This window comes from Podarcis liolepis (assembly GCF_965112155.1).
Source record: "Podarcis liolepis genome assembly, chromosome: 3".
NCBI classification, from domain to species: Eukaryota; Metazoa; Chordata; class Lepidosauria; order Squamata; family Lacertidae; genus Podarcis; species Podarcis liolepis.
Window position 1 is genome coordinate 35,290,291 of NC_139557.1, and position 25,314 is coordinate 35,315,604.

Genomic DNA, 25,314 nt, shown 5'->3' on the forward strand with positions numbered 1-25,314 from the left:
AGTTAGGCAAACTAGAAACTGATCATTCCAATATAGTGCAGGGATAATGGGCAGTTTTTTTGCATAATAACAACTATGCTTTAGCATTAGGAGAGCAAGCTGTAGCAAACGTTGCACTCATTTTGCAGACTCAGTAACACTAAGCCTGAGGTCGCTGGGATAAGGGGACAGGAAACAATAAATGACATGACAAACACTCTGGGATCGAAATGGCCACATTTTTTATTATGGATGTCAGTAGGTTTTGGCATAGGCATTGGATATGTATTTTGAATCAACCAGGCCGATTGCTGGCTGATTTATTTCATCAGAGTCAACCCTGAGTTAAGGATCCCCATATGACACACATCAAATACAGGTGACCCCTCTAGGACGCCACCTGGGGAGTTCTATGCCTGTTAGGCCACATCTTGGGATACGGACCGAACCCTTTTCCTTGGACCTCTTTACTGGGGTAACCTGATACTTTCATCTGGAGGTGTGGGTAAGGCTCCTCCCTACCCCATCTGAATACACTAAGGATCCAACCCAATGCATTTTTCTGCCAGCAAGTTGTGACAATTGCTGTGAGATAGGCAAAACCTAGAAACCAGCCCAATTTGTCTGTGGGCAAATTCCACCCTGGCCGCGAATACAGCAACCAGGTAACTCCACAGCCTGGTCCTACACATGTACTGCCTGTTTACTTTTGGGTAGGGCCAAAACATGCAGGGTGGGTAGGATGTATGTTCTTGACTACACTGTGGGAAGCAGGCACAGCCAGTTTAAATGGGTTGGAGACAACTTGAGCAAATACAGACCTGACTCAGGTCCTCCCCACCCCAAAGTGCTGCCCCACAAGCTGGCCATCATTGGCCAAATCGAATTTGAGATGAAGTAGTGTCCCATCGAGGGATGCGGGTGGCACTGGGGGTTAAACCACAGAACCTAGGACTTGCCGATCAGAAGGTCGGCGGTTTGAATCCCCGCGACAGGGTGAGCTCCCGTTGCTTGATCCCTGCTCCTGCCAACTTAGCAGTTCGAAAGCACGTCAAAGTGCAAGTAGATAAATAGGTACCACTCCGGCAGGAAGGTAAACAACGTTTCCATGAGCTGCTCTGGTTCGCCAGAAGCGGCGTAGTCATGCTGGCGACATGACCCGGAAGCTGTACGCCGGCTCCCTCGGCCAATAAAGTGAGATGAGAGCCGCAACCCCAGAGTCGGTCACGACTGGACCTAATGGTCAGGAGTCCCTTTACCTTTACCTAGTGTCCCATCACTCTCTGCAGCCGGCTGAGCCTGATGATGTTGCCAGCCAGCTATGCAGGAAGCTTGCGCCCATCTCAGCTTGCCCAAAGCTATGCCGGGCCACAATTGCTGTTGCTGCCAAAAATGTCAAGCGATCTTCATTCCTACTCCCCTTTCTCCTTCACATACAAGGGAAGGACCCTGAAATATTCCATTTCTTATACTGAATAAACTATAGTTTCCCATTACATTCAAATTCGGGATGAGACTAACACCATAAGTATTATCGTGTCCTTGTCCCAGTCTTTCTAATGAGTTAATCTTTTTAAAAAATCCAAAATCCATTATTAAGGTAATACTTTTATTAAGCCAACAGAAATTATCAGAAAATGCCACGAAAGATTTCATATTTTCCAGAACACTTCATCAGGCTAAATGGTAAACAAAGCAAGGGTATGCTTGGCTGATCGCATGAGTCTGCATCAGGTAAGAGTCTTACAAGTGGGGGGGGGAGCTAATGGATGATTCACATTAGACTCCTTTGGTTGCTATGCAGCAATCTGGTTGTACCAAGACCAATTTGAAAGAGGAAAGATGACAATAGCAGATAGCTTTTGTATTTCCAGAGCTACAATGTTACCCAGGTCTATCTACATCCCTAGGTGAAGCGCACAGATTCCTTGACAGGTGGAAAAAGTAGGCAGTCTTAATAATAAGAAAGATTGGAATTAAGTGGTGTGCTAATGAATAAATAAATAAATGCCCAATTAATTCATTTTTTCCATTTTTGAAATCTAAAGAGTATCACAACATGTACAGAGTTCCAGCTGAATACAGCTTATCGGTAACAGTGCAACTGCTACTTTCGCCAGGCAAACAGCACGTTGCAAGGTTGAAATCGTGTTTAAGATGTGTCTTCGTACCTGTCACTGTCGTGAGAGGTGGCACCAGTTACCAGCTTTTTCTTTCAGTAGTACTGACTGAAAAGTGATGTCCAAAAGCTGTCCTTTTCTGGCTCATCATAAAACTAATGTAAACAATGTTTTATATTACATTAATTACATAACAATTATGGAATGAAATCCAGCTTTAGCAAAAGAATGACAGGCTTTTTGAACTTGTTCTTTTCTGTCTCCAATGCCTTCTGATTCTGTGACTTTAAGAACATATCTATTTTGGCAGGGGGGGGAATGAAAAGGGACATACAAGATACACTTATGCACTCTCTGGGCTGTGGCTAAGCTATACAGAAGACAGCATGACACTGCTTTTTCGTGCCTCACTTGGCATTGTAATTATGCACAAATTTAACCTGGCTGCTGACATTTTAGATACGGGCGCATGTCCAAAGCAGTGATAGGTAAACCTATCCATTCTTAAGGAAATCAGCCCTGAGTGCTCACTGGAAGGACAGATCCTGAAGCTGAGACTCCAATACTTTGACCACCTCATGAGAAGAGAAGACTCCCTGGAAAAGACCCTGATGTTGGGAAAGATGGGCACAAGGAGAAGGGGACGACAGAGGACAAGATGGTTGGACAGTGTTCTCGAAGCTACCAGCATGAGTTTGAACAAAATGCGGGAGGCAGTGGAAGACAGGGGTGCCTCGCGTGGTCCATGGGGTCACGAAGAATCGGACACGACTAAACAACAACAACCTAGTGTTACCCTTATAGTAAATTTTAACAAACCGTTTAAGTCAGTGTTTCCCAACCGGTGTTCCGCGGCACACTAGTGTGCCGTGAGACACCGGCTGGTGTGCCGTGGGAGGGAGGCGGGCGAGTCGGGCGGCGAGAGGCGGGGCGGCGGCGAGGATCCGCGTCGAGCCGGGGGCGGCTCCGCGGTGCTGGTGCCGAGCGGCGGGGCAGCGCGCGCAAAAGGGAGGCGCGCGAGACAGCGGAGGAGGAGGAGGCCGGCATGTCCGGGCAGCAGCAGCAGCAGCAGCAGCAGCAGCAGCAACTCCCGGCGACGGCTCCTCCTCCGCCCGCTATCGCCGCCACCACCACAACAGCCGCTGCCGCCGTCCCTCAATCCCTCGCTCTGCTGCCTCCTCCCACCCCGGCAAGGGGAAGGGAAAAAACTTTAACTTTTGTGCGTCCCTCCCGGCGTGACGCTGCGCGCTGACGTCACGGGGCGGGGCTTTAATGGTGGTGTGCCGCGAGATTTTTTCCCGGTAAACAGGTGTGCCGTTGCCCAAAAACGTTTGGGAAACACTGGTTTAAGTAATGAGAAAATAATTTGGAAGTGGGAGATCAAATAGCTATCTTAATGATCAGTATTTATGTCACTTTTAATCTATATAAGCCAGAAAGGTATGCATTTCAATTAAATACTATGGTTCACTGTACAATACACATTTAAAATCAGTACAATTAGGTTTGACTTAAAAATCATTATTCAAATAATTACATATGCAGTGCTTTTCCTAACACTCAAATCAATGGAAAAGCATTTGAGTAATCCTCATAACAACCATATAAGAGAGGCCAGTATGATCATGCTGTTACTGCAAATGGAGATGTGGAGTTGAGGGATCAAGCAGTCACAGCTGAGCTATAATTTGAACCCAGTGCTTGCCAAATTAATTTATTATATGAAACTACATCTACATAGTGCAAAATATCAACCATCTTTAGATCCATGAAGGAGGGGACAATGTCTTTTAAGGGTACTTAAAAGAACATATACTTGAGTAAGCAAAAATTGCTCATTGGAAGGAACAGCTATCTTTAACTTGTACATCAATATAGTACGTAAAAAGCATGATAGCCTTTAGGAACCTCTGCTTCTTTGCAAACTCCAGGTACTAATGGAGGATAAATACAGCAATTAAAGTTTTGGTCCCTAAGTTGTGACAATTAATATTAAAGCTTGCAGACCTATGTATAATTTATGCTTTAAAGTTTTAACCAGATGTTTTGCTTTATTATTATTATTAAAATAAAATGAATTTAAGAGGTTAGGATATTTCTAGTCACTGAATTATTTCTGAATGTTCCTTTATTAGAATTCAAGTTAACCACATGTGAGGAATAAAATATAGCTGAAAAGCACAGTGATTCAGCAGAAGTCAGCTGTGACCTGCTGTCCCGCCCAAAACAATGAAATGCATCTTTGTCACAACTATCATTTGCTAGTCTGTGAGCAGAAACATTTATAAAGCAATTTGGGGAGAAATAACCAATAAACCAGAAAAATCTGCCCTGCCAATTACACTTTTTCTATTATCTAAAAAAATGTTATTATGATTGAAATGACACAATAGCTAAGACTAAGATCATAAACACATTTCAGACCATAGATATCAATGTAGTGTCAAATTCAAGGACAGAATACATGTATTTGCACAAAAATAGCCATTGGTTGAGAGGCTGTGATGTCATGGAACTTTCTCACAAACATTCTAACAGTTAGCAAGTTAAAGCACCCAACAAAAACTCTAGAGCAGAAAGGCTTGTATGCTACTGGCAGAATAGAGTGCAGAAAAGTGAATAAATGGCCTGCCAAACTCCATGAGTCAGGATTTCAAGAGATTCATTTAAAATGTCTTTACCTAGCTCATTCACAGGCACCATTAGCAAGCAAGTGTAGCTTCTTTCTTCCTGGGAATGCACATGAAAGTGGTAAGTTACAAGTAAAAATAACAACATTGGGGCATGTGGGTTGATACAGTTTACCTATACAGTTGTACCTTGGTTCTCAAATGGAATCCATTCTGGAAGTCCATTCAACTTCCAAAAGTGTTCGAAATCCAAGGCACGGCTTCTGATTGGCTGCAGGAGCTTCCTGCACTCAACTGGAAGCTGCGTAGGACATTTGGCTTCCAAAGAAAGTTTGCAAACTGGAACACTTCCGGGTTTGCGGCTTTTGGGAGCCGAAACGTATGTGTACACACAAAAAACTACTCTGATGGTGTGCATATAGTAAGGCGTATACATAGTAAGACAGTATGAATGGGAATTGGGTACAGCAAATGCATTAAAGGTATTCTTTTAAAAAATGCATGTCTGCTCATTTTCACAGAAGTATACTTCCCAAATAGGATTTGCCAACGGTCTTCTATTAGCTGAGATCAATGGGATACTAAGTGAAATGTATTCCAACATTATTTTGTTACATTGTGTTGGCTGGTATTCAGCTAAGTTTTATTCAAAAGTATTATCTGAAATCAATGAACATGACAAAGCTAAGTCCATTAATTTCAATAGGTTTACTATGAGTAAGACTTTGTTGAACACCACAAAGTATGTATAGTCTTGGCCAGTGACTTTCATGTTAGATCACAAACAAAATTAAAGTCACAGATTTATAATATAAAAGACATTTCATCGCACAGAAAACAACTCAGTGGATCATTTCTGAAGGAGCAAAAACAACAACAAAGAAGCGATTTTCATCCATGAATAAGTGGTTGTATTCATAATTATTTCTGTATCAGCTGAGTTAGTGCATTTGAGATCTTTAGAAATTTCCTGTGTATGGAAGTTTCAAATTGATCAAGACAGTAATCAAAAGCAAATAGCTCAGTCTTATGCACAAATTAGAACACATCTCTCTTCTCCAGTAGCTCACAACTCTTCTGTGCTCTCATATTTGCTGAGCAGTTGCCATTTCTTTATTTATGGTTACAGCTAAAGATATGCTTAACAGGCATGTGTGTGCACACAGTGGATGCCTCTTAAACTAAGTTGCTGATCCAAAATCTCATTTTCCTGCCTTGGTAAAATATTGATCTAATTTATACTTTTTTAATATACAAGTTTTTAAATAAAACACGTCATCTACTAATCATACATAGCATCATGTGATTCCCACCCACAAGACCGGCAATGAATTTTCTACAGCTGACTCTGCTAGTTACAGTATTCAACAGCTGGGCCACAGATAACTTGGCACCCTGATAATAACCAAGAGTGTTTTGTAACCAAGGGGGAAATGTTGGAATTTAGAAAACTGATTACATCTTGCAATGCAGAAGCTGCATATAATATTTGATGAGGAAAGTTAGCACAAGCGTGGCTTTATTCCCTAGCTATGCAAAATGTCACTCCCTATTCCCCGCATATATTGTAGTCATTCTTTTCAGATTAGATCAGCTCCCATAAACAAGTCATCAGGATAAGCCACTGTAGTGAAGTCATACTACTGATATTCTGATGGGAAAGCTTAACTGGCTTAAGGACATATTATTCTGTAATGAACTTGCCAGTTTTTCCATACTCTGTGACAAGTCCAAAAGCTTGTTTCTTTTCCCAGTGACTGGATATAACACATCAGAAGTCCTCAAATAAAGTAATTGATGAGCTATGCAGGCCAGGCATAAGAAAAAGAAACTGAATGTGATATACTAAGATTTGGATTAGATACTTCTTGTTCTTTCCAATGCTATAACCATAAAACTTCTGTTGTATTTCACATTTCAGACTTAATGCACCTAGTCCAAGTACCCCTTGGACATCGCAACACCTTCAGAGCACATCCAGATAAATAAAAAGCAGGTAATTTTCAAATCTAAGAGCAACTTCACAGTGTACAGACTGGGTACACTAGGTTGGACCCAGTGCAAGTGGACATCTGGAGCCCAGACCACCAAATCCAGTGTGACTGTGCATTGGGGTACGGATAACCAACTACACTGTCATACTCACCCAGTTCCTATTGAACTGGTTGGGTGTGCCTTTTGATATTAATTATAATGTGTATTTAGGGTCAGCAAAGCAGGGTTACAGTGTGACTGGTTTGCTATGACTACAGCTGCATCAGGACCAGCAAGCTCCAGCAATGTTTCTCATAGTAAACATGAAGAAAAAAGGTGCATTTCTAGACATGTAGTGGATATGTGCCAAGAGCTTGTGTCCACTGTGGTGTCTTGGCATATGTTCAAGTCTCAGTTTCAAGCTTTCCAAGACAGGGGGGTTTAAAGGCTACTCCACATTTCAATAGGACAATGATTACACAACCAAGACTGGAATCCTATACAAATTTATCTGGCAATAGGTCTCATTGAAAACAATGAATCCTTACTTCTGAGTAAACATGCAAATGAACATGGTTAGACTACACAGGATGTCAAAAACAGCTCCTAAAAACATAAACCTAGAAAAATTAGAATAACTGAAAAGAGGTCAAGCATGGAGTATTTTTATGAATTTGGGCATTACTGAAAATTGGTTGGAGTTGGAAGGAAACCTTAAAAAATAATCAAGCGTAGTAGTGTAAGTTTAGAAGAAATAAGTAATGCAGAGTGGGTTTGATTTAAAGCTTCATCCCAGCAGTCTTAAAATTAGCCAATATTTTATTTGAAAAGTACTGGTAATGAAGCTCACAACAATAGAATTGCTCTTCTTCTTTTCTATAAGCATCTTTAAGGCAGCCTACCAGTTCTCAGCTAATAGTTGCTGGACACTGCACATGCTCCATAGCTGCACTTATGCAATTGGCTATAGACACAAAAGAATCATTAAATTCCTTTTAATGATACATAAATTATAAGCAAGGTAGATTCAGTGCAAGCTACAATAACTGGATAAGACAGAATCTGCAAGATCACATTGCAAGGTATTTTTCTGTAACGCCAAAGGTGAAAATGAATGAGATTATTAAATAAAAAGGATTGTAACTATGCCATCCCCATTAAAAACAGGTACAGATCAGCTAAAACCTTGTCAACTCTGGGACATGTTATCACTTCAAATATTTAAATCAAATAATTATGCAAATAAGACCAACACTAATTCATAACATCCTCCTGTTCCTCAAACAACAGTAAGTGCAACATATATTTAGGGGCCAAAATGTTGGCTTTCACAGTAAAAACCAAGCTATAGCTACGAATACATTCAATAGTTACTAATTGCTGTAGTCATTACTATGAAGAAATCCTTATTCCAAACGGATGCCTAATCTGATTTAGGTGCATTTCCATATCACCCACGATAAGATAATAATAAAACTTATTTTTAATGTGATACAAGAAGCCACTGGGATTTTATGGAGGCTAGAAACTTCTGTCTCCATTGAGTAAATAGAGGAAAAGGCCTCATACTGTTCTCCTAGCCTAGATGCAAAGTCATCCTCCTAACAGCAGTTGACAGAGAGACGTAACAGGATGGAATTCTCAGCACAGATATATACTGCAAAGGAAATAGTTTAGATGTGTCTTTTTATTTTTGAGCTGCTATTTGAAACAAAATATTCCAAGCCATATTTTGCTGTCGTTCCTTAGCGATCCAGAATGCAGCCCTATGCTGCAAAATGAAGAGTGAAACATCTTGCCCTACACAAAAACATCAGGCAGCAGGGTCTTAGAATACAGTAATCTCATTGAGGTATCAGCAGCATTCTCACACCCAGGGAGGAAAGCGCTTTAAGGGGAGGGAGGGAGGGAGAGAAAGAAAGCCTCGCTTCAGGATAAGTGCCCCCCATACAACGGACTTCAATGCGTTCCTATACCCTCCCCTGTCAGCATACTGTCTTTTAACAGCCCTATTTAATGGGCTTGAATAGCCAAACGTCTTAGGGACCTGATTCTGCCACCTGTTCCACGGCAGCCACCAGTAGCTATTTTAAGGCAAAGCTCCAGATCATCAGCACTGCAACCGGTAAATCCCTCTCCCGGGTTACCCCGGGGCACAACTTAAGCTTCACTGTACCTTTGTATCTCTCCAGCACATCTTCATAAGCCTGCAGGTACTCCTGTTCCTCCGTATAGAAGTGAGCAGCAGGGGAGAGATAACCAGCCATGGTTGAAGTTTTTGACACTGCCTTGATCAGTTCCCTCCAAGGAGCCGGGCAGCGAAGCAGCCTTGGGGAGCGGCACAAAAAGGCTGGAGGGAGGGAGGGGGCTGTTGCCGTGCAAGCTGTCCGAGGAAACGCCCATGCCCCCTCCCCGAGCGGTGTGGGAGCACGTGTGTCCCTCCAATAGAAAGGGCTTCCTCCCTCTCGGATTTCATTAGCAGCAAATCTCTGCGCTCCCAGCTAGCAGCCGGAGAAAGAGAACCGGAGGAAGGAGGCAAGGCATGGATGCCACAGACCCGGCCCTGGAGGTGACCTCCGGCGCCGGCTGCTTTTCTTTCCTCCCCTCCCTTAGGACCGGCTCCTGGGTCTTCGCGCCCACCCGCTTCCCAAATTCTCCTTTCAGTCGCGGGACCTTTTCGCCTCCTTCCCTCCTGCTTTTTTCAGGCAATCCTATGCACCCAGCGGAGAGCGAGCCAATTGGGAGCATTGCATTTCTGAGCAAACGACGCGTAGAGTTGCGCTTTAAATCGTTTGTCTACCTCAACTGCCGGGAACACACTCTTTTCCTGGGGGCGGGGGAAATCACAGTGCCACCATACGCGTGCCATTGAGTTCAATGGGGCTTGCTCTCAAGTAAATGTGCGCAAGATCGATGTAACCTTTTAAAAAGTAAGGGGCTTTGCGGAGCTCTCCCTTTGAAGTCCCCCTTTATAGTAAGTCCTATCAAAAAGCACCCCTGAAATCAGCGCCAGCCCTTCGCTGCGATTCTTATGTTTCGAGAGTTTCGGCTGGTCTGGAGTGGAAACTCACGGAAAATACTACCATCGCTATCGTCCCGGCTTCATCGTGTTATGCTGGGCTGCAAGCTAGCGGTTCCCAGCTAGCTCGTGGCTGTGTCGGTGAGCTTTATTAACCTGCGTTGCTCCTTCTCTCCATGCGGTTCAAGCGTTTGGCACCAGGTTCTTGGCTTGGGAGGGGGAGCTTTTGTACAGTAGCCCCTTTACCGTTTACCCTTCTTCTTCTCCCCCACCCCCTATAAACTGCCCCACACATTTTAGACAGACGGCGCTTTCGAAATCGCGCCCCCTCTCTCATTTTCAAAGGCTACAACTTCATTGGAAGGAGGGGACTGGGAAGGAGGTACAGTGCTCTCTGTTCCCCTTCTGGACCGGGCTTTCTGCCCACGAAATCTGACTCTTCAAGGTGCCACAAGTCCCTTTGTTGCTGCTGCTTCTGCAGCAACAACGGACCCTTACAACGCGGCTGCTCCCGCTCTGGAGATTGTCTCCTTGTTGGAGGAGAGGCTTCCGCCCCAACACTTGGTCTGGTGACCTTCCTGAATAGCCTTCCCTGGCTGCGCTCCCCACTCCCTGCTCGGCTTTGTCTGCACAATAAAGCAAAGGGGCTGGCTTGGCCGCGGTTCCGTCTCAAGGGGGCTTTCGCCCACATAGCCGGCCAGCCGGCGCTTTCCAAGCCCAGACAGCCTCATTGCAGCAGCAGCGGCGGCGGGATCACCTGCGAGAGCCTCCTCCTCCTCCTCCCCTCTCACAGCGCCGCCCTCTCCCTCCCGCTCTGCAGACGTGCGTTGCACGTTGCCATTGCCGCTAGGAATAGCTCTTGGCTTCCCGAGAAAGGGCCGGGGGGGGGGTGGCGGCGACGCAAAGCCCCACCGCTCCCCCTATCCCTCCCCATCCCAGAAAGAAGGCTCCTCTGCAGGAATGGAGCGGCCACCACCGGTGCACTTTCCTCCTCCCCTTCGGCGCGCTTTCGGCTGCCTGGCGAAGGGCAACAAGAGTCAACTGCGCCAGAGCGGGGGGGGGGGTGGCGAGAGGCAAAGGGGCGGCGCTCCGTCGCTGCAGGTGTCACCGCCGGTCACCCTGTTTTTGTTGCCGCCGGCAGCCATCGCTGCGCGTGCGCGCCAGGCCTGTATATATGTATGTGTGTGTTTTGTCCCCGCTCCGCTTGCTCGCCGACCCAGCCTTTTCATTCCGGCCTCGCAGCAGACCGGGATGGGTCCTTCCTGCCTCGCCCCACACACTCTCTCTGACTAGTGTCTTAGAGATGAAGCAAGTGGGGCTTTCCCATGCCCCCACCCCGTCTCTCCCAACACCAAAACAGGCGACATGCAGCAAAAAAGAAAGGGGGGGAGCTGAACGGGAGGAAACGGCGCAATCACTTCCGAGCGGGGGCACGTGGCGCGGCCGGTCTTAGGTTCTGCTCCCCGTTGTCATTCTGAACCATCATACCCTCCGCGCCCCGCACAGTGTTACTGAGAATCTAATGGGGAGGGGTTCGGCTCGATTGCTATGGGAATAGGATTCGATCTGCATCATGCGGCGATTCCCTTAGCGCCAGCTGCAACCAGGCACCGAACACGCACGAACACAGAAAGCAGAGGCGCACAACTCTCGGGCGTAAAACCCGGCCCCCGCCATCGCCAAGACAGGAGCAGCGAGCAGGGAGGGCTCCAAAAAGCGCCGCCGCCACGCCGTCCCCGCCGGCTTCGTCCAGTCATCGTGGCAAGCACCGGAAGCGTTTCCCAAAGCTCAGCCCTAGACTGTGGGAGGACGCGTGTGCATGTGCAAAGTGCATTTTGTTCACGCCACAGACAGTCTCAGGCCACCCATAAATCTCGGGATGTGATAGCAGAACTTCCCGGGCGGGGCTTCCACATTGGTCCCCGGTCCCCTCCCTTTTCTGATAAATAAAATAGCCAGTCTGAAGTGGCCCCTTCCACCAAGCTTTCCCCAGCGCACCCCATTAGCGAGTGCTGCAAAGTAGATTTGTCTTTGCAAAACAACTGCTCGGCATCTGCATGTACGAGCTGCGTGCTTTCATTCCTGTGAGAGGTTTTACGAATAGCACGGACACAACAAGCACCGCGTTTTCTCTCCCGGATCATATTACTCTTCCTTCTCAATTTGCAGCCGGGTTGGCCAAGCAAACTCCCTGACCTATTTCAAAACCAATGAAGATCAAATGCTCTTCTGTCTTATACAGAGCATCCAGCAGGGCCTCTCCTATATTATTCAGGAGCCCGGTGACCCCTGCTAGCGTCAAACACAACAAGACCAGTCAGAGAAACCAGACTTCTGGTGATCCCACATCAGTTCAGCAACTTTCAAGCAAGCCCACCCATTATAAAAACAAACAAACAAACCTGGAAGTACTCTGTAAACCAGCCCTCTGTAAGTTTACTCAGAAGTAAGTCTGCATTTACTGCTGGGTACAGAGGACGGTACCCTTCCTAAAGCATGCTTCAGGTTCCTGTATCTCACCAGCAACCTTGCTATGCTACACACACCATACGAAATGGTCATATTCTTCACTCTTATGCAACCCTCCAATGCAATTTTAACACCTGCACGTATTGCAGCTGCATTTTCTTCCATACACATGCAGTAATCCACCCAGCCAGAAAAAAAAACACCAAGGCCAAAAAGCTTAGTCACTACCAACACTAGAAAATACAGCATGGAGGACCATGAGTTTCGTGTGTGTGCTTTTAAAAATGCAAATAACAGAAGCAATAAACAAAGCTCTCAGTTTATACTCTCTGTAATACACAAATAAACCCACAATATGGACACGTGAGCACAGTTACTGTACTATGCAAGTCTCTCTCTCTCTCTCCCCCCCCTCCCTCCCCCCCCCTCCATCTCCCATGTATTTCCATCCTGGTCTTACCGGCGATTCTGAGCACAGCTCTCTCAGCTGGATCCAACACAGAGCCTCCTTGAATTTTCCTCTTGGATCTCTCGTGTTTAGGTAGGTTCCAGGGCAGGGTGTCACCCGGAGCCGGGGACAGGGAACCAGATTTCTGGCTGAAATCATCGTCGTCTGAAAAATCCGCAGAGGATGACATGGAGCATCTGTAGGAAGTGTTTCCTGAGCTCTAGAGAAGGGTGGGGGGAAGAAGATTAAAAGCAAAATAAAAACCTGAGACTAGAGAATCAATTTTTGCTCTCAAAATAAAGCAATACATCCTTTTGCTGTTTAGATCGCCCTCTAGGAAAATCAGTCAGAAACAGACGGAACTGAAACCTCCCTCCCTCCCAATCAGTCGATACATCTATATTTTTAATACACGAATGAATAGATTGCTCACCATTGTTGTCTATATTGCTGCTCGTGTATTTAAATCTCACAGACAGCGGCAACACACAGGTAGATCTAGAGAGGTGGCTTAGTGAAAACCCATATGTGGGAAGATTTAGGCAGGGAGACGAGTGGCCTGGCGTTCTGGCAACCAGCTTACAATGCTCCTCTGGAGTTGCCCAACAATAAAGCCAGAAAGGAGGGGGGAGCAGGGAAGAGATGGATTTTGAAAAAAAGAAAGCACGCTTCCCGGCTACAAATCAATAGCATTTGGCTCCCCCGCCCGGCAAAAGAAAAGATGTACCACCCCTAGGCTGCTGGTTCAATCATTAATGTGGGGTGAGGAAAATTCAACCCCCATCGCAAACCCAGGATGCTGGGGCTTTGCTGTTGCGCTCATATTCCTGAAACCACACCCTGGTAAGTCTCTCTTTCTCTTTTTCCTTCTTCCTTCCTTGTGTGGTGGATCAACTTCTTTCCGGAGCTCCCCAGTTTTGTTTGGAGGGCTCCCGGCTTCCTAAAGCGCGCAGACTTTGGGAGACAGGAAATGTAGATTTGCTCTTTTCCTCAAGGGAAAGCACAAAGGGCGGGTTGCACAAGCTCGCTGGGCGAGAGGCCGCTTCAGTAAACACACTGTCCTTAAAGGCTGGACGAGAGACTTTCCAGTCGCCACAGAGCAGGTAGCAGCAGCTGCCCATGGGCTCCAAACCAGCCAGCCAGGAATGTAAACAAGAAATGATGCAGTGCAGGCACAAAGAACTGGGGAAATGGGGGGGGGGGGCAGGATATACTGGCCTCCTCAGCCCTCTTGAAACACAAGGTTGAGAGACAAACTGATTTTTTTTATTTGGGGATCAGTTTCAAATCAAGTGACTATGAGGCGCTGATATGTGTTTGTCACCTGATCGGCAAACAATGCCTACATTTGCCGATCAAAGAGAGGCTACTTCCAGGTCCCCTGTGCTGTGTCATCTTGGCGGCAGCTGCTGTGTCATCTTAGAAGTACCAAGCTTGAGACGTATGATTACTGGCCCTGTGTTGTTCTTCCCAGTATGGTTTGCAATATATATTCTCTAAATTGCAGCCATTTCTTAAATGGCTAGAAAATGTCTATCACATCTATGTATTTCCGCTTTCAAACAGCTTTTGCAGCATGACGGCTGACCCTGACATCATCATAAAATGATGACCTAATAGGAAACCGCAACAGAAATTATACAGTGCAGTAAAGCCAATTAAAAGGGCTAAAACAATATTTACCATACAGGTTCACCTTCTCTCGTATTATACCTAGCTCTACCTTTCATTTAAATCAGAACCAGTAAAGGCAGTGAATGTCCTGTGTGAGTGCCTGGAGGTGGTTGGAGGATGGTTGGTGACTAATGGATTGAGGTTTAATCCTGATGAGACAGAAGTACTGTTTTGGGGGGGACTGGGGGCGGGGTGAGCATGTGGGGGGACCCCCTGGTCCCGAATGTGTAACTATGCCCCTGAAGGACCAGATGCGCAGCCTGGGAGTCATTTTGGACTCACAGCTGTCCATGGAGGCACAGGTCAATTCTGTGTGCAAGGATGCAGTCTACCAGGTCCATCTGGTACGCCAGCTGAGGCCATACTTGCCTGCGGACTGTCTCACCTGAGTGGTGCACGCTCTGGTTATCTTCTGCTTGGACTACTCTACATGCAACACACTTTACGTGGGGCTACCTTTGAAGATGACTTGGAAACTACAACTAATCCAGAATGAGGCAGCTAGACTGGTGACGGAGTGGTCACTGGGACCATGTAACACCTGTCAAAAGGATCTTCACTGGCTCCCAGTACATTTCCAAGCACAATTCAAAGTGTTGGTGCTGATCTTTAAAGCCCTAAAGGCCCTCAAGCCCAGTATACATGAAGGAGAGTCTCCACCCCCATTGTTCAGCCCGAACACTGAGGTCTTCCTCTAAGGGTCTTCTGGTGGTTCCCTTACTGCATTCCCTCCAACATTTCTCTGATGAAAATAGGGACATGACATTCCATAATGATGATTTTGCTATTTATACCCCACACATCTTACTGGGTTGTTCCAGCCACTCTGGGCAGCTTCCAACAAATATATATAAACATCATAAAACATTAAACATTTTAAAAAAGCAACCCTTCCATATACAGGATTGCCTTCAGACAGCTCAGGAGTCAAATAACTCCATACCCTCCAACATTTCTCCAATGAAAATAGGGACACCCTAAGGAAAAGCAGGACATTTCGGGATCAAATCAGAAGCCAGGACAACTCCTCTAAATTAGGGATGTCCCTGTAAAACAGGGACACTTGGAGGGTTTGTCACTGTAAGAAGTGAAGTTACAGGGAACCAGGCAGAGGGCCTTCTTGGCAGTGGTGCCCTCCCTGTGGAACACCCTCCCATCAGATGTCAAGGAGATAAAGAACTACACAACTTTTAGAAGACATCTGAAGGCAGCCCTGTATCAGGTAGTTTTTAATGTTTGACCTTTTATTATGTTTTAAAGGTACTGGAAGCCGCCCAGAGTGGCTGGGGAAACCCAGCCAGATGGGTGGGATATAAATAATAAAATTATTATTATTATCTTCAAAAGATCTGCTTTCAAATGTTAGGTCGCTGAAAACTAGAGCTAAGGCCTTTTCCATCATCATGCCCTAATCACAAAACAGAACATGCAATCTAGAAATATTTGTTTGACACCCACACATTGGAGGTCAATTTATGACAGTTACTCTCTTTTTTATTATTAGTTTCAGCAGTGGCTTTATGGGATTTTATTGTTTTAAATTTAGTAAACTGCATTTATAATCTGTTATGACTGCATCATGGGCCATAGAAATTTGTAATATTGAGTGAGGAACCAGTGACCCTCTAGATGATGTTGGACTCCAGTTCCCAACAGCCCCAGCTAGCATTGTCAAGTCAGAGATGACAGTAGATGTGGTCCAACAACATATTGACGGCCACAGGTGTGTCTCCCACACTTAAAATAAATGCCATACAAGAAATAAATGGAATTTATGCTTTATTCTGTGATACTATTGAGCCATCTTGCATGGGCTTTCAGTATTCAATGTAGCATAGGAATTAGATGACTTAGGAATTTCCTCTCCTGGCTCATATGCAAGGAAACTAAAGGAACTTGTCTGCCAAACAACCTCTAGGGAAGGGAGGGGAAAGGCAAGTTATATTGAGATGGCTCCATAGAATCCCATTAATAGATTTAGTTTGATGTTCCTAAAAACGAACTGGAGAGCCTCTACCAATAACTTTTTCCTCTGAAATGAAATAGAAAGCATGGTGGGAGAAACCACAGCACGGGATGATCCATGCTATTTTTAGAAGCTATTAATGCTATAATAATGATAGTAACAAATTTGTATTTTTATAAATATTCCTGGTATTTTTAGACTATTAAGACTATTGTACTGTACATAGTTCCACTATCCTTTTTTTAATTATATGGATTGTTAAAATAAAATACCTCAGCATCTTGGTAGACATTGTGCAGATGTTTTCTTTTTGTAGTTCTTTCCCTCTGCATATTCCTTTCTATTTCATTGTCAAATTTATTAAGCATTTTCAGCTGAGTTTTGGCACGCGTGTATGTTATGTGTGTTTGTGTATTAGGTTTAGGATTTTAAGGGCTCAGCTGTAAATGTCACTTATTTCCTATACTAATCTTAAATATTCATTTCCATTCCCTAATCATAATATTGTACATTTTCATTATTTCAAGGCAAAATAAAGATAGCATCACAGCTTTGATCATGGCACCACGGGGCTTATTTTCAGACTCAGCAATAAATCATTCAGACAAGAGGAATACATGAAAAGATTAAAGAAATCCAGGAATGAACAGAACTGATAGTATATTGCATTAGCTGGTGTACCACTTCCCTCTACTGGATATATCTGACCTCAGCTATTTATTCTTTAGTACAAACAACATCCTCTGGTGGCTAGAAAGCTGAACAGAGAAATAAAAGACTATAGTAAAACAGCTGTTAAGCTACAGAAGCCTAGAGTCATGTCTGCATAATATACTTTTCATTGAATATTTATTTATTGCATCGTTATGCAAATAGCTGGTCCAGCTCATTCCATAATTCTTCATCTGAAAAGAGTTAGCATCCCAGTTAAGGAGTAGTAAGTGTAGTATCTCTCATGTTATATTTTTAATAACTATCACTGAATGTCCCTTACATTTAAATACAGTGAGGGGGGAAAGCATTTGATCCCCTGTTAAATTTGCCTGTTTGCCCTCTGACGAAGAAATGACCAGTCCATAATTGTAATGGTAGGCTTATTGTAGTTGTGAGAGACAGAATAACAACAGGAAAAAACCTAGAAGACAAAAGCCATGTAGCATGACAACCACTGATTTCCAGTGGAATCACCGTTATTTGTTTTCCTGTTTTGTTACTAAGTTGAGCTAGTTTGTTTTCAGAAAGAAAGAAGTTCAGGGATCAGTTAGGTTTTCAGAAGTTAATAAGTAATCTAATGTCTACATCAGTGATATTTCCAAGTATAAGGAAAGAGAGAGATATCTGAAAGTGTCCTCCTAACTGTATATGAAGCAAACCTTCTCATAACCTCTTATTTTGAATACAGGAGGGAAACAAATAAATTGAGTTTCCCCAGTTATTCTCCATTCTCCTAAAAATAAATATTTATTAGGTGGGGTTCTATAGTTGAATGTTTCAGGAAGCAAAATTTATTTATCATTTACTGATTTTTAGTAACATCATTTTCATTACTCAATACTCCAAAGTACATGCTAAAGACTTTCCTAAAAACTGGGCTTCACAGCTTTAATCTTGATTTTCCCCCCACCACCACTTTTTAAATTGTGGCAAAAAATCGTTACAAAATATGAAATTAGTCCTGAAAACATTTGCTTTTGTTGAATAATAATAGTTCAAAGTTCAACACTGAGAAAGAACATTTACAACAATTAGGCCCTAGAGTATTTTTGTCTGTAAAATTGTTTATACGTATGGTTACTGTATATAGTGACTAAATATAAAGGGCTCCTCTTCCTGTTTTGATAGAAACTGTTTACGTGACATAATAGAATACTATACTATCCACCCATTACTTCAAGGAGTTATGCAGGAAAAGGAAACATCTGTGATTGAGCTCCAAGCTTTTTGCGTTTATGAGACAAAGACTTGTTGAGTATGTGATGAAGGATCATAATAACAGTAGGCGCTTAGCTGATATTTGATTTTTGTACTCTGTTGTTCCTACACTACTGGAAAGTATCTGCTACTCACGGAGGAACAGAGGGAGCTGCCTTATTTAAAGTCAGAACAACAGTCAATCTGGCTCAGCACTGCCTACACCACTGGTCTTCAACTGGTGGTCTGGTGTGTGGTGTAGTGGTTAAGAGCAGTAGACTCGTAATCTGGTGAACCGGGTTCGCTTCCCCGCTCCTCCACATGCAGCTGCTGGATGACCTTGGGCTAGTCACACTTCTCTGAAGTCTCTCAGCCCCACTCACCTCACAGAGTGTTTGTTGTGAGGGAGGAAGGGAAAGGAGAATGTTAGCCGCTTTGAGACTCCTTCAGGTAAAGATAAAGCGGGATATCAAATCTAAACTCTTCTGGGAGCCACCAGAAGATCATGGCCTGATCTAAGGAGGATCACAACAGGAGCACTACCACCTGCAGATATTTCACAACCTGCACACACATTCTGCAGGCAGAATAGAGAGCTCTTTGCTGGCAGAGGCTGAGAGGGCTGGGTGAAAGGACACCGCCACCCAGTCCAACTCCTCCCTCCACAACCTAGTGCAAAAGGGGTTTGGATTGCAACCTACAAAAATGTTGCTATAAGGATAGCTGTGTGTTGGGGAGATAACTGATTTGTTCTTGTAAAACAGCAAATTTAGCTAGATGTTGGTTTCCATATAGGTGTTATAAAGTAAAGGAGTTTCTAAATCCTACATTTTAAAAACTACCCCCCCCCCAAAAAAAGGAGTACTAAATTAAAATAAAAGGAATGAAAATTCAGACTGAATCTCAAGCTTTTAATATATTTCTTATACCACATGCACAATGCGTGGCCTTCGGGAAGCGAGGTTTTGGCACATGGAATTTAGGAAGCAAGATTCTGGCACAACTTAAAGGAGTTAACGATTAAAAAAAAATTGCAGGTTGCTACAGCGGTCCCACACACAAAAAATATAACTTGAGGCATTTGACAACGTCCAAGGACCCTGCTCTCATAAACCAGGTCTTAACAGCATGTTTTACGGAAAGTGTCAAGGAAGGATGACTAAAAAGCACTGACGTACACAATAAGATTACCACCTGCCTGTTTCATTTCACTGTTGTGCCCCTTCAGTCACAAGCTGTGCAGCACTGGAGTGACTCAGCTGACCCTTGTCTATAGCGCACAAAAGCTATTTGCGCAGATTTCATATTGTTAGACCCTTCATTCGACATCTCAGTTTACTTTGCTCCTTGTGCTGGCAATCAGGGGTAGCTAATCAATAGTTCTTTCCACGCAAGGTCAGGGTTTCTTTATCCCCAGTAGAGGCCAGTGGGATGAGAACAGAATTTTTTAAAGGGATATTGAAAAATGGATAAGAAACAAAATAGAGCATCTAGCTGGCTTGCCACTGTGGGGAACAGAATACTTAACTAGTCTAGCAGATCCTATTCACAGCAGGTAAGGAGGTGAGTGGCTCTTTACAAGCCTTCATAAAAACATCCTTTCTTTCTCGAAAGTTTCTCTTTTTTATTTTGAATTGATAATCTCAATTTGGAAATGAAACGAAACTGCTAATCCAGTGCAGTGTAACACCTAGAGCTGAGCTAAAACCCCCCCCCCAGACCTCTTTGTTTTATTTTCATTTTTATCATTCTTGAAAAATGCCTCCATTTTTTTAGTCTGCCTTCCCTCAGCAAATGTAGAGCTAAGTGGACTGACCTTCTGACTCAATATAAGTCAGCTTCCTATGTCCGTACATGCACAGCCTGGCTTTTATACAGGGGACTGGGGGGCACCTGTTTATCCTGGAAAGCACACCTCTCTGGTGCCTCCCCTTTTTCACTGACATACTCTGCTGCCACAGGGACTTAGCTGTAGGGTTCCAAGGCTGCATGTTGCTGGGAAGAGGATCTGACCTGAGATGCTATCAGTTTTAGGGCTTCTTATTCCTGCACTGCCTAAATCTGACAGATCCAGGCTAACTGCAGTCTACACAATGTATTTTGAAGATCACTGCACTGAGAACGGAAAGAAAACTTACTGGCTTTCGAGTTGGTGTGACTTGAACAGAATGGTAGAATTCTGGCTGGACTCTGCTGCTTTTCTTGATCTTCCTTTTCTTAACTGATGTTTCCTGCTCACTCAGCTCATGCACTTCTACCAGGGGCTGCGTTTCTTCAAGGCGAGGCACGACACGTCTTCTAATGTGGCGGGGACTTGGTCTAAAACCCTGTTTAAAAAACACACGAAAGTTAATAGGGTGTGTGATGCTTCTTCTGCTCTTCTATGTCACAGAAATATTACTTATACAAGGCAGAACTATTGGTTCTATCAGCATTTTAAATATTGGCAAATTACTGACAAGTATTCTCATTAAACCCTTCATTTCCCCCTTTTCATGCTGTTTCTTTTCATGTACAGTCGTACTTTGGTTGTCGAACGGAATCCTTTCTGGAAGTCCATCTGACTTCCAAAAATGTCCGAAAACCAAGGCGCGGCTTCTGATTGGCTGCAGGAGCTTCCTGCACTCAAACGGAAGCCACGCAAGCCGCATTGGGCGTTCGGCTTCCAAAGAACGTTCGCTAACTGGAACACTTTGCGGCGTTCAGGAGCCAAAACAGGCAAGTACTAAGGCGTTTAACAACCAAGGTAGGACTGTAATTGATTGATTTATTTTTAAGCATCATTTCACTCGGATGAATGTTAGTAAGGAGATTCCTAATGGGAAAGAAAAGTAAAGGGACACATTCCTTTCTAGACAACCTTCCAAAGCAACATGCCATAGGTAGGCAAAAATGGGCACAGCAACAAATATAAATTATACCTTGTCACTACTGAGTAGTTGAGCCTGAATATACTCAGACACCCCTCTATATCCTACATCTAGACAAGCAAAAAGCATTATTCCAGCCAGGCAAAAACACTCACTCAGGGTGCAAAGATGGGCTAGAGGGTGTAGATGGCCATATTTGGCATTTGGACCTGAGGACCTGAGGTTCCCTACCCCTGAGATAGAACATCAGACAGAGCATCTGTAAGAAGTTAAGCAGCTCTCAAAGTGCTTAGAGATACGTGCCAAAGAGGGATTTAAGTGTGTGAATGAATCTTTAAGGAATAATTTAGCCTCCAAGTTTCCAGGCTAACAATTTACTATTTTCATTTTTAAAAATGAATGGATGTCCCTCAGAAAATAATTGGCAAAGTACTGTGCTTAAATACTGTAACACAGAAAGTTATACAGGTGTGGACTTCCCATTTCTTAGTGGACAAAAAATATATTACAACGGGTAAGATCGTTGTAGCTTTAAGACTTCATCTGCTTCTAATGCTGACTCTTGCTCTTCACTCAAAGTCATAATCTTCTACTTATGACTTCACAGTTGGATAGGATTATGATGTGCTACAAGGAATAAGGTCCTGGTTTCAAGTGAGTAGTACACATGAGGATGAAGCAAGCTAACAGCATAATGCAATTGACTTTAGCCTACTTACAGGACAACTCTGTACATGTTTACACAAACCTAAGTCCCATTCAGTTTAATGGGGTTTACTCCTAGCAAACTCGGTACAGTCTATTGCATCCTAAATGTTTATGCCCTGACTCATTTGTGTAGTGAATTTTCTGCCTGAATGGAAAACAATGGCTTCAGCAATAGGTTTGAGATGATGCAGACATAGAAATGGCCTGTAATTGCATCAGAAAAACACAGGATCCAAACGCTAGTACAGCAGGCTGCTCAATGTTATCTAGCAGCCACTGAGTTAGGACAGCAGCAGCCATCAAAGCTAATATGCCAACACTCTTGATGAAGCCTATGAGCATTTGTGGCTCAGGACCCCCATCTCTCAAGGACTGCCTCTCCTCACATGAACCAACCTAGACCCTGAATTCAGTATCTGAGACCCTTCTCTGTATGTCCCCATGAGAACAGACCTTTTCAGTGGTAGCAACCCACATATAGAATGCTGTCCCCAGGCACCAGGCAAGAACATTTCTTTTTGCCCAGGATTTTGGCCCTTCATTTGGAGAATTTTAGATATCTGTGGCCTCTTTCTACGGGTAGGATGTGACAGATCTGCCTGTTTTTCATGTTTTTATTTTGTTTTAGCTTTATACTGGTTCTAATATTTGTACAGTGGTGCCTCGCAAGACGAAATTAATTCGTTCCGCAAGTTTTTTCTTCTTGCGAGTTTTTCGTCTTGCGATGCACGGTTTCCCATAGGAATGCATTGAAAATCAATTAATGCGTTCCTAGGGAAACCGACTTCAGACCAGGTCCGGGGACAGTCTGTCCCCCGACCTCTTCTGAAGGCTGGGGGGGGGGGACAAGGGCTTTTCTTCCCACCCCCAGCATTTTTAAAAACCCCGGGACAGCGGAGGGCTTCTCCGCTGTCCGGGGCGATCTTAAAATGCTGGCGGGCGGCATTTTAAAATCGCCCCGGGACAGCGGAGGACTTCTCCGCTGTCCGGGGCGATTTAAAAGCCCCTGGGAAGGCAGGCAGGGGGGACAAAGACTTTTGCCCCCCGCCAGCCTTCAGAAGAGGTCCTGGACCTCTTCTGAAGGCTGGCGGGGGCGAAAGTCTTTGCTCCCCCCGCCTGCCTTCAAAAGCTGTCCGGCCAAGGCTTCGCAGACCTCTGCCGGCATGCCGAAGCCTGCGCGCGCTGACATCAGCGCGCCCAGGCTTCGCGGACCTCTCCTGCCTTCAAAAGCCGTCCGGGATAGCGGGAAGCGCTTCCCTGCTATCCCGGACTGCTTTTAAAATGCTGGCGCTGGGGAGCAAAGCCTTTCGGCCCCCGCCAGCCTTCCTGGACCTCTTCTGAAGGCCGGAGGGGGGGGAAGGCTTTGCTCCCCACCGCTAGCATTTAAAAGAGGTCCCCGGAGATTTCCCTATGGGCTTTCGTCTTGCGAAGCAAGCCCATAGGGAAATTCGTTTTGCGAAGCGCCTCCAAAACGGAAAACCCTTTCGTCTAGCGGGTTTTCCGTCTTGCGAGGCGTTCGTCTTGCGGGGTACCACTGTACTATTTTGTAAATCACTTTAAGTTACTTCTTTTTTTAAAGCAACTAATAAGTGCAATAAATAATAACAATATTTTTTTTAATGCAAGATGATTTGGGTGTGCATGTATATGTCTGAAGAGGGGGAAAGAGCTGTCATATCCTAAGAACAATTATACTGGCACTGTGTCTCTAAAACCACATTATGTTGGTGATTTACAGCAGCAAGGATGGTTAGGGCTTGGTATAGGCAAGTAGAACAGCAATATGTGCCATGTACTCAACAATACAGGATACTTTTCTCACCAGTTACAGCATGTACTGCAGAACCCTAAATAGTAAAATTTTAAGATATGCAGAATTATGGCTGCAGTCCTAAACACACTTGCCTGGCAGAAGGTTGCCTTAACCTCTGTGGAGCTTATTTCTGTATCAACCTGTGCTGCAAAACTATTCATTTACACAGACATGCCTGTACATAATTATCCATAATTAGTGCCTGTAATCAGTGTAGCATAGGTGGTACACCAATCTGTAGGGTGTAGCCTTGAGGTATCATATGTCAGATCTGCCCACAGCAGTAGCCACAAACCCGGAAGCAAAATGAGAAAAACCACACAGCGGGGCTTTAGTACAATGGTTGCTGTCCCCTGACATGGGTGCTGATCCAGCTAGTAACTTTTTGACTAGCAGTAATCCACCCAGGGGTTGGCACAGCTGTCATCCAGCATGTGAATACTTGCATATCCGAATGTCAGTTACCTGCAAAAGCACTACTGTAGCTGGGAAAAGCAGATGTCTTGAAACACCCTTAAGTCATATATACATGCATAGGAGACCTATCTGCGCAGAAAGAGCTTTTTGAAAAACATGTTTTTAGTACTCCAACTACTGAAAGGACAAGTTGCTTTTTAAGCTGAGCAAAAATTTGCCTCTTTGGCACTAGGAAACATCAAAAGGAAGCTCTGACCTCCTGTAAGGGATTTTCTCTTGCACAACACAAACTACTTAAACCACAGCCTGAAATAGCAAGAGATACGTGATGCTTGATTCAACTAAATAAAATGCAGAACATGAAGCTGTGCAAGTACCCACAAAAGAGAAATTTTCCTGGAAGCAAATTCTACATCTGAAAAATGCTGTGTTTGCATTCTGCTGCGATGTACCAAAAATTCACATAAAATTATGACAGGATCCAATTAAACTAATTCTTTGAACCTTTGAATAGCAGCTCAGCTACCTTGCTCCCATGCTACATAGCAAACTGCTTTGAACCTGATACCAGGTACCAAAGTAGTTGCCATGTGGAACAAGGAGCAGCTGTTCCAAGAAAAAGAATCACACTGGGCTCATGAAAGCCCCTACCATGAACCTAAGGCTTCAATCCTAGGCATCCTTATCTAGGAGTAAGTATCGCTGAGCACAATGGGACTTATTTCTGAGTACAGTAATCATGTATAGGATTGCACTGCAAGAGTGTAAAATAGGGACACCAATCTTTATGCTTCTATTTTAAAAATACCTATTTACATATTAAAAGCAACATCTATAACCAAGGCCCAAACTAACAGAAGTATAAAGCTAAATTTCTAACATTTCCATCCATGGGCGTAGCCAGGATTTTTGTTGGGCAGGCTTTTGTTTTTTGGGGGCAGAACCTCAGATTTGTATTGATTTGTTGCCCCCCTTGGCTATGCTCATGTTTTCACCTGCTATTTATATGAAAACAAAACTGATCTTAGTTTCTGGCTCAGTTCAAGAAAATACACATTTGATCCTTGAGAATTTGAGTATGAGATTATCATAGTGCCAGATGCCAGTATATTTCCATCTTAACTATAAAGCCAGTATATTTTCCAACACAACCTTTTCTCTATTTTAGAAATATCGTGAGGGTTGCTTCTAAACAAATTAGGCTGCAACTAGAGATTTTATGGGCTGGCTGCAAGACTGGAAATGATTACTAATTCCTCTAAGTTTTGATTTTCAAAAACTACAGTGCATATCTATATTGCCTCAAGTTTTAGGAA

General features: G+C 44.1%; 1 protein-coding gene and 1 long non-coding RNA gene across 14 annotated transcripts in view; one reads left to right on the top strand and one right to left on the bottom strand.

Annotated features, from left to right (window-relative positions):
• LOC310703246 (dystonin-like) overlaps positions 1 to 25,314 on the bottom strand; it is a 303,015-nt gene that overhangs the window by 259,389 nt on the left and 18,312 nt on the right. For 7 of the 13 annotated variants that reach the window (XM_083495367.1, XM_083495366.1, XM_083495365.1 and 4 more), the window contains exon 1: positions 8,880 to 11,167. In XM_083495367.1, coding sequence (XP_083351493.1) covers positions 8,880 to 8,970 — 91 coding nt within the window. In that variant the 5' untranslated portion in view covers positions 8,971 to 11,167. Of the gene's footprint in view, positions 1 to 8,879; positions 11,168 to 12,651; positions 12,860 to 20,328; positions 20,518 to 25,314 lie in introns of those variants that run through there. The other 6 variants (XM_083495364.1, XM_083495375.1, XM_083495358.1 and 3 more) reach the window with 1 other exon arrangement.
• Positions 1,600 to 2,331, top strand: LOC310703458. Its single transcript, XR_014524147.1, has 2 exons — positions 1,600 to 1,719; positions 2,028 to 2,331. It is a non-coding gene; the product is annotated as an uncharacterized lncRNA (long non-coding RNA).